Source organism: Mus pahari, chromosome X (genome assembly GCF_900095145.1).
Source record: "Mus pahari chromosome X, PAHARI_EIJ_v1.1, whole genome shotgun sequence".
Classification (NCBI taxonomy): Eukaryota; Metazoa; Chordata; class Mammalia; order Rodentia; family Muridae; genus Mus; species Mus pahari.
Genome location: NC_034613.1, coordinates 9,412,396 through 9,422,894, shown reverse-complemented (window position 1 = coordinate 9,422,894; position 10,499 = coordinate 9,412,396). Strand labels below are relative to the sequence as shown.

Genomic DNA, 10,499 nt, shown 5'->3' with positions numbered 1-10,499 from the left:
AGGAAGGAAGGAAGGAAGGAAGGAAGGAAGGAAGGAAGGAAGGAAGGAAAGAAGGAAAGAAGGAAGGAAGGAAGGAAGGAAGGAAGGAAGGGAGGAAGAGCTATTTTGTTGCTGTGGTACTAGTCAGGGAGCCCAGGGCTTTCCAAATCCTCGTCAAGTGCTGTCTCACTGAGATATACCACCTAACAAGGAAGAATACATTTATTTGTCTTAGCAGGAAGGTTTTTGACAAACCTCTTACTAATATTAGCCACAAGATCTAATTGTACCAATTACTTTAGGTATGTTTTCCAGACTACATGACAAGAAATTTCTACTCTTACAAAATTACTTATATCCTGTGTTCTCCAAAATTATGTAGAAACGTTATATAAGAAAATGTATAAATAGAACATATAATTCCTGGTGGCATTGTATATAATACATTAATTTTAGTCTCTGACAAGTGCAGCTGAATAGAAACAATTTAACTTTTCCACGGAATTTCCTTTCAACAAAAATGTTTTAAAGAATTATATAGCAAATGTTCATGTGCCTAATGAACTAGATTCTGCAATGAATGGTTTTTGCTGCATTTGCATTATGCATTGTATCTATTCTATCCATTTCTCCATTTCTATGTCCATCTATCAGTCCCTCTTGTCTGTAGATGCATTTTCAAAATAAATCACATATATATATATATCACCCCTAATTATTTTAATACAACTCTCAGTGAACAAAATTGTTGAAATCATCCATTTCCTGTCCTCCAGGAGCACGCATATTACACGTTATATTCACATCCATAAATGTCCCCCAGATTTCAAGTTTTAAGAGAAGATGCTTTGGGGTCATGGGAATACCACCTGTATAATGAGATATCTTGTGTGATCGCCATGCTGCCCCCATTTAATTTAATTACCGACTAGAAGGAGCCCAATCTAATCACATCACCCTGTGAAAAATCAGAGAAGCTCCAGAAATTCTGTACTCACTCATGGTTATGCAGCCAGAAAGCAGCCCTGCCAAGAGCTTGTGCTGCAGAAGAGCAGATTGCCTTCTTTTCTAGGCAGTCCTTTTACACTTAATTCACAGGCAAAGAAAAGCAACTCCTTAGAGCCCTCAAAGTAGAGGGAGAGTCCTGGGACCCAAGGGTAACATTGTTTCTTTCATTAACTTCTATCACACCCAGACTTCTTTTCCCTGCCAATGCTTCTGTTTAATTATTTCTCACAATTCTTAATCCATCATCTCATGTCCAGTGAAGGAGACAAGAAGACCCCTGACCCTCTTCCTGATGTTATGACAACCGCTTACAGCTCTCCTGCACTATATTCTACCTTAAATGTGTGTACAATTCTAAAAATTGTATTAGTAATCTACAGTAGGACCAGTACAGTGGCCACAAAGCTTTTATCCTTGGGGCTATCAGCAAGGAAACTTCTTTTATGCTTAAAAACAGTGTGAAGGTTAGGGAAGCAGCTGAGTATGCAGAAGGCTTTGGGTCCTATCCTCAACACCACTATTCTTATCACCACAATAGTAAATAAAGCAAAGGGACAGTTCTCACTTTTTAAAAAGTCTTGTAAGCCTCACACTCAAGATCCTACTGCTTCAGTAACTTGAGTGTTGTGATTCTATGTTAGAGTAAAAACTAACCAACCAAACAACAACGAAACCCAACAGTTGTTTTCCAAAGGATATATTTATTCCTACACATCATTTATCTATTTCTGAAGAAGATTTGAAGCAGGTGAATTGGAATCTATTGAGCAGTTTTAAAGATAAATAATACACATTCTTGAGAAAGAGAATCTGTTATTCCTGAGTGTGCTTCTTTTATGTTTGGGAGCTAGTGTTGAAGTAAAGCAGTAACATATTTTGCCTAGTGTGACTGTGGTGCACAATAGAAATTCAGCTGCTTTCAAACAACAAAGGGTAAACACAAATGCTTCCTCCGAAGCAAGACACATTATGATGGCTGACATTTTCTAAAATCTCTATCATTTGCATATCAAATGTGATGAAGAAGCCATTTTTATGAGTTCAGGTATATTCTGAAAGGCCTTAAAAGACAATCATGTTCAAGTATCTCGACGTGGCTGCATCTGGAAACAGGTTTCTATGGCAACTTATGGAAGCTTGATGTCTCTTATCCCTTTCAAGAGTATAAATCACCCGTGGCCTAAAGCTTTGATGTAGGTCTCCTTTCTCATACAAACCATTGCTTTGTTTTTGTGTTGTATATTTTGACTGTCTTAGAGAAAAGGGGGCCAGGGTTAGTACCCTTCCAAGATTTTGGATCTGTCTTTTTATCTGGGGGAGGGGTGTGTGCTACAGAAAAGATGTGAATAATATCATGCTAGACTTGGTTTCTACGTCGTTTCAACTTCGCCCCAAGTTTTGATGGGTACCTTGCCAGGGAAGAGTTATTGTGAATAAAAGATGAAGAATGGAATTATGGTCAAAGCTCTTCGCAATGTGCAGTGGTCGAGCTGACCTTGAGGACTTCTTGCTCCAAATATATTTTTATTCTCTTTGAGGAGCATGTCTCAGGGCTTTAGATACTGGCAGTCTAGAGATGAATTTTTTATCAAGGTAGTCTTTCTAAGAAAGTTAATAAAGTAAGCATTCTGGTTTTAATTAAAATTCTACCTACTTCAAGAATGTGTTTCAACAGCCAAAGCCTTTTTTTATGGTAAGGACTATGGCTAGAACACACGGGACCTATAAATAGCAATATTTCAGACCCAGCTCCGTCTTCCCCTTCATTGGGTGTGTACTCTCATCAAGTCTCTGTTTTGTAATCTGAGAAATGGACACAATAGCACTGACCTCAAAACTTTTTGAAGGTTGAGTATCTGGAAATGTAGGAAACTGCCGTGCTGTACAAATATGAGGTGATTACTATTATGAATTGGCTGTCTCTTGCTCTTTTTAAAAAGGCCGGGGGGGGGGGTCTTACCATATTGATGTGACTAAAGGAAATATATATATATATTTCTTAGACCATAATAAAAGCATACTAAAAGGACACTATTATACCCATTTACTTCTTTTATCAAATAGTCATTTCTATTAAGAGTTATCTTTATTTAAGGATATTAAATACGACCATTTAATAAACACACTTAAACACCAACTGTATCCTGTCACAGGAAGAGAAAAGCATAGATAATTAGCATCTTATCATTCAGGAAATGAGCTTTCTGAGCTCCATGTGTATCCTGGTAACACAAGGAAAGGAGGGATACCACCCAACCTCCCCCCTGCCAATCAAGCCATATTCATCTCTGTGGACTTCATTCACTTCATAAAAAACACATTTTAGAACTTTACCAGCCAGGAACATGTACTTTTTACTAATGTACACAAAGGCAAGGAATGAGCTGCCCTGCTATGTAAATGATGGGCCATGTTAAAGGAAGAGTTCACTATGTTTCACTGTTAAACAGTGGATCTCCTTCAGGCTTCACTTTCTCATGCATTATTGGTACTTAGAGTCTGTCTGCTGGAATTTGAATGGTGTCTCTGCTATGCTAGCTGCATGATCCCGGGCACACTCCTCAGCAGCTGTGTGCTTTATGTTCTTTCTACATCTGCCTACCTTACTTGAGTGGAGAAGCTGGCTTTCAGTCATCTCTTCAAAATGTTATCTGCTTCAGTTATGGCTTCATCTGCATAGTTCCTTTAATATCAAACTTCCTCCTACAACATGCCTTAATGAATTTTACTCCCAACAGAGAAAATTTTATTGTTGTTGTTATTCCAGACCTTTTGGAGGGGGTGGGTTTCTTCGTGCTGAATAACTAAAGAAACATTCGCTTTGGCAACATCAAAGAAATCCAGTTCTTTAATCAGAAGTTTGCTTCGTTGCTTCTAGAATTTTCTCATAAAACTAATGCTTTGTCAGACATGACAGAGGTGATGAGGGTCCATTTGCATACTATTGCTTTTGTAAGTTCTAAGGGGATGCCTATATCATTTTCCAGTGTTACAAGGTCAGAGGTACTTCACAGCACTGTGAATTTCATTGTCAATTTTGCTCAACAAGATTCTCTCATCCTCTCTCTTCTGGGAAATTTAGACAGGAAAAAGTCTTTATGTAGTGTATATGCTTTATGTTGCTTCTGAGACAATTACTTCCCTATTTTAAAGTGTAAAGGTTTGTTAAATATCACCATTTAATCAGAAGGGCATGAAACACATTGGAAGAACAAAGAACAAAGTAGATGAGGCTTCTGATTTTGAGAGTCCCACACTATCTTGAAGTCTCCCTTAGAATCTAACTCAAGCCATTTTCTATAGCCTCAAACTAGAGGCACAAATGCTAATGATGCTGCATACCACTGATTTGTAGGTCTTTACAATAATTTCAGTTTCCTTGGTAGGTGGAAACCTTTCCCATGTAAGCTATTTGGCCATAGAAATGCAGTGATTTTATTTGTTTACTTTTAAGTTTTGGAGACCTAGTCTCCCTGTGTAACATAGGATGGTTTTGAATTTGTTAACCTTTTGCCTCAGCCTTCAGAATGCTGAGATTAAAAAGCCTGCTCTACCAGGACTGAAAAAAAAACCAACATTTTTTCTGTAATTTCAGAGAATTGGGTGTAGATTTCTATTATTTGTACTTTAAGGGCCTTTGTGGACCATTTCTGAAAGAACCAAATAACTATTTTTTGAAATGTTAATTACCTTGTATATTAAAGTCAAGTTTCATTAATTTTGTAAGAACACACAGTGATGACAAACTTGCTTTTGAACCCTTTTCAAAAGTCAAATATCTGTTAAAAGTAAAACTATTTTGATGATTCTTAATTTTTAGCTGTAGAGCAGAATGTTTTAAGATCGGAGCTAGAGAAAGTACCCAAGGAGCTGAAGGGGGCTGCAACCCTACAGTTGGAACAACAATATGAACTAATCAGTACCCACTGAGCTCGTGTCTCTAGCTGCATATGTAGCAGAAGATGGCCTATTCGGCCATCATTGGGAAGAGAGGCCCCTTGGTCTTGCAAACTTTATATGCCCCAGTACAGGGGAATGCCAAGGCCAAGAAGTGGGAGTGGATGGGTAGGGGAGCAGGGGTGAGGGGAGGGTATAGGGAACTTTCGGGATAGCATTTGAAATGTAAATAAAGAAAAAATCTAATAAAAAAGATCGCTTGCAAGATTTTGGTATATCAATATTTTAATTTTTTTTTCATTTTGGACCAAGAATGTTGGCTAAGAGGTGAGGTTTTGGGTTCACCTCTGGTTCTTTTTTGTTGTTGTTGTTGTTCTGTTTTTTTGTTTTGTTTTTCAAGACAGGGTTTCTCTGTGTAGCCCTGGCTGTCCTGGAACTCACTCTGTAGATCAGGATGGCCTTAAACTCAAAAATCCGCCTGTCTCTGCCTCCAAAATGCTTGGATTAAAGGCATGAGCCACCACCTCCCAGCTCACCTCTGGTTCTACCATTTAATAATTGTGTAACTTATCCAAATACTGAAAGTTAGGATAGAAATATCAGTCTTGTTGTGAGGACCAAGTGGATGTGTAGGGTACATTGTACATGAAACTAATTAAGTGCTCCATAGTTTATGATAGTAACTGGTTGTATAGATCCCTTAAAAATATTGTCACATTGTTTACGAGCTACTTCAGGTCTTGACAGAGCCAATTATATTGTCTAGTCATTTTAGGGCCAATACTGTTGGTAATTCATGAAAACACCTACAGTAGGATTTATTGAACACAGACATCCCCAGTCTTCTTAGAGAATGTACAGTATCTCCTATTTTGTTTCCATGGCAAAATATGTTAAGGGTTGCAAACCCAACATGGAAAGGAACACATGAGAAAATGCATTTTGGATCTAGGAAGCTCTAGAGAATTAGCTTTTGCTTACTCTTTGAGAACTCAATCCCCTGTGCCTTTATCACAGCATCACTGTGAGATCCCTTAACAGTTACCTCTTCATCACCATCTTAATCACATCCTGACTGGACTCCAACTGCTAAATTTTTTAATTATCCCCTCCAAAAATTCAGTGATGCCCTGAGCCATCCACATTTGTGCCAGCTAAATCAATTTTTGTACTTTTAACTTTCTTTTTTGTCAGTTGATGTCTAACACACATTTATTTTGACTGTCTCCCCAAAATACCCTGAACATAAGTTAAAAATATTTCAAAGGATTTTCAAAAACACACTTACGTGTTGCTTAAGAACATTTTGGGGGTTGTTTTCTATTTATAATTATAATGCAATACAGGCAGAAAGGACCGTTTAGGCTTCTTGAGAGATACTATTGGGTAGTTGTATTCATTAAAAGACAGTGTCCTTTGTGGAACCTCATAGGTGAGTGTCTGTGAGTAATGCTGTATTTCCTTCCCAATTCTTTTGTTTAAGCCTGGCATGCTCCTGAGGTTTATGTGAACTTGCTGATAACAGCTGTTACTATGGTTGCATGTTGTTTTATTTGTTGGACTGATGCTTGATAAGAAAAGGGTCACTGAATTGTCTGCAAGTCTAAATTTAAGTAGAAAATAGATTTTTTTTCCTGTTGTGGGGGTAAAACTGGGAAACCTGAGTTAAAACTCCAAGGAAATCTTGTGTTTCTAAACTGGGTCATGGGATGCTTCTGTGCTATAGGTGTGGCCACTTGAAGTGAGGACCTTGGGACCTTACTCTGCCACCAACTAGAATAGAAGCCTTGACTCTGCCTCTGGGGACATGATGAAGAGATACATTGAGCCAAACAGTGTCTTGTTAAGTCCACCTTTCTGGGAAAGGAGTTTTCTTTTTGAAAATTGTTACCAGATAGAGACTGAAGTCTTGGGTCACTATGCTTCTACATTCAGATTCATGGTCTGTGTTCAGGTAGCCAATAAATAATTTGGACTAGATGAATAATTAAAGAACATGGATGACTGCATTTCATTCTTCAGTGGTCAGGCATATCTGAAATGAAAATGTACAAATGGTCAGTTTTTATGACCTTAGCATTGAAATTTTTGTCAACTTCTGAAAGTCCAGTTTTCCCAGTAATACTATGTACTCTTATAGGTTTTAAAGGCTAGCTCTCTTCCACATTGCTTCTGCTTCTCATAATTAGACAGGCAATGGAGTGTGGAGCTAGCATGGGACATTTTGGGTCCAGCAAATGGGTGTTCTTGATTGTGGTCTTATATTTGCATTAGCTTCTCTAGCCTATAATTTAGTTGTTAAAATATGGATATTATTGATATAGTAACATGGAATGTTTTTATAGATGAAATATTCACTGCTAATGAAATTTACTTTATTCTTTCTAGAAGTATCCCTTGTTTTCTTAGATGGAGATTTTAGGCCTCTACAGAGAGTTCTTATGTATTCCTTAGTTGTATTATAATAAACCTCATGTGAATATGACTTTTCTTGTTGACTGGTGGATTAAGGAGCACTCTGCTATCCTGTAACAAAGTTGGTCACAATGTCTTCTTGTATTTTCCCCCAGGTATGGCAGCAGCCAAACTTCTGCATGACTGTGGCCTCAGTGTGGTGGTTCTGGAAGCACGGGACCGTGTGGGAGGCAGGACTTACACAATTAGGGTAAGATACTAAGGATGAGGATAAGAAACATGGATCAGAAGCTGAGTTGTGTTTTCAGACTTTTGTATTTCCTGAAAGTCTCCATTATTGATCTTCTAAGACAGGAAATATGACTCTAGAGTTTCCCTTATATCTCCTATCTTTTCTCTTTTCTTCTTCCTTGTCTTCTCCTCCTCCTCCTCCTTCTTCTTCATAATCACCATCACCATCACCATCATGATCATCATCACAGTTTATGGTTGTTCCATCCAGGGACTTAACACATACTAAGCACACAACACTTCTACTCAAAGCTTCTTTTTATCTCTATTTCAACTCTTTCATCATTCTCTCTGTTTCAGTCTTCTTATTTCATATTTAGCACTGTAGACCTAGAAATGGGGATGTGGAAAAAGAAGAAGTAGATTGTGTTGTAGTAGTAGCAAGAAAATTAATAGAAGTCTGAACTTTTCAACTCACTGAGTCGTCTCTAGTACAAACAATCATTTCACCCATGCAAATGAAATCTTGGGGTTAGAGGGGGAGTCTCTTCTTTAATTTATTATTTATTTTGTTTTATTTTTAAACACCAAACCATAATTGTATTATGCTTTTGGAGTACAGTGTGATACATATACAATGTGGATGATTAAATCAAGTTAATTGTTATCTCAGTCACTTGACATTTTTGTGTCAACATACTTGAAATCTACTCTTAGTTTGTTTGTTTTTAATATACACTGCATTATTATCAGCCAGGGAAATTATAGTATGTATCAGAGCTCAAAACTTTCTCCTTGCTGGACAGTGGAGGCACATTCCTTTAATCCCAGCACTTGGGAGGCAGAGGCAGGTGGATTTCTGAGTTCGAGGCCAGCCTGATCTACAAGAGTAAGTTCCAGGACAGCCAGGGCTACACAGAGAAACCCTGTCTTGAGAAAACAAAAACAAATCAAAAACAAAAGCAAAAACAAAAACAAAAACAAAAACAAAAACAAACAAACAAGCAAAAAAACCCAAAAAAACAAAAAACTTCCTCTCCCATCTTGCTGACTTGTACACTGTAGGGCACCAGGTGTGGAGGAATAAAGGGAGTGGGAAAAAAACCTGTGTCCCACCAGAGTTCCCATGCTCTCAGCAGGCAGACATGGAAGGACTACCACATGCTTTCCATGTGGTTCTGGGTGAGTGTCTATCTGTGGGGAAGCCACGGACCCCAGTCCACAGGGGTGGACAAGGGGCAGTCTGAGGTCTGTGGGCCTTACTGAGGCCAGAGATAACAGGTTTTCAGTCTCGGCATCCCAGATGCCACTGGACACCATGGAAGAGCTGAGAACAAAATGGGGGCCCCCAGGGGCAGCTTGGTCATCCTCAGGGTCAAAGGGAGGGGAGGGAAGAGAGAGATGGAGTGCCACATGGTTCCAAAATGGGCAAGAGTCCGTGGTCCAGTCTGTGGCTGGAGTGCAGGAAGGCCTTCCAGTGGGAAGTTAGACATGGCTCTTTAGGGGACAACATATTCCATTATTCAAGCACAGTGGGCCCTGATGAGCAGAGACAGTCTATGTTTTTAAAGCTTTATTGTAGAAAGGCAGGAAGAAAGAGAGAAAGCAGAAAGAAAGAGAGGTCAGCCATGGCTACGTGGAGAGGTGGGGGAAGGGAAAGAGAGAAGGAGGACTAGATATGAGAGTAAGAAAGGTGAGAGATTAAGAGAGCAAGGAGGGGCCAAGCGGCCCCTTTTATAGTGGGTTGGGCTACCTTGTTGCCAGGTAATTGTGGGGAGGAGCATATCTGGCTATTGTCTAGTCACTGTGTGAGTTTGGGACCTTGTCTGTGTGACTGATAGTCACAGAATTATGCGGTTGGGGGCTCTGTGGTGTCAGGCACCTGTCTCTGGGAACGTGGCTCACTGTTCTGTCCCTTATAGAGTTTTCTACTGGGTCTCCAGAGCAAGCCTCGCTCAACCAAATCAGGCTGCCTTTCACAGCCCCACAGTACGCTTTGACTCATTTCCGCATTTCCTCTGCCCTAGCAGCCATACATATAAGACCTCTAGAACCACTGTTATATTCTTTATTTTTACAAGTTTAACTCATTAGATTCCACATATAAGTGACATGGTGTAGGACTTGCCTTTCTATGTTTAATTTATTTCACTTAGGATAATGTCCTACAGGTACATTTATGCTGTGCTAAATGATAGTATTCAGTTATGTACCTACAGTATTTTTATATTTCCATACCGAATAATGTCAATAGGAATGACTCCTATTGGGAAGGGCTAGACTGTAGGCAAGCAAATCACCACAGACAAGCAGGGCTATTTCTTGTGTATTTGACTAACAAGTACCTAGATTGGCTGGAGTGTAGTCAGAGATGTGTGCTTTTGTTAGAAAAGGTCTCTGAAGTGTCTTTTACACTCATCTTTATTTTTCCCCTCATGGAAATGCAGAATGAAAATGTAAAATATGTGGACCTTGGAGGATCTTATGTTGGGCCAACCCAGAATCGTATCTTACGATTGGCCAAAGAGCTAGGATTGGAGACCTATAAAGTTAACGAAGTTGAGCGGCTGATCCACTTTGTAAAGGTAAGGCGAATATGGCTCCTGCAATATTTTGATATTTTTAACATTGTTTACATGTCAGTTAACATAATTCTTCTTCTCTGGAAGTTGGTATAAAAATGGCTCAATAACCAAATTCATCCCTTTCGTGGAAATTCCACTGACCCCCATCCCTCCATGATTTATCTGCATGTATTCTGTCTCTGTTTCCTAGGATCCTTTGTAACCTGTGGTTTCCTCCTCCATACCTAACATATTTACACCTCATGGTCTATGAGTCTTTTCTTCTTTTTCGTGGTACCAACAAGGGTTAACTATTATTATTATTATTATTATTATTATTATTATTTTCTTTATTTACATTTCAAATGCTATCCTGAAAGTTCCCTATACCCACCCCCCGCCCCT

General features: G+C 39.0%; 1 protein-coding gene across 1 annotated transcript in view; it reads left to right on the top strand.

Moving 5' to 3' along the window:
• Maob (monoamine oxidase B) overlaps positions 1 to 10,499 on the top strand; it is a 103,833-nt gene that overhangs the window by 34,056 nt on the left and 59,278 nt on the right. Inside the window, exons 2-3 of the mRNA XM_021188198.2 lie at positions 7,455 to 7,549; positions 9,978 to 10,115. Coding sequence (XP_021043857.1) covers positions 7,455 to 7,549; positions 9,978 to 10,115 — 233 coding nt within the window. The remainder of the gene's footprint in view (positions 1 to 7,454; positions 7,550 to 9,977; positions 10,116 to 10,499) is intronic.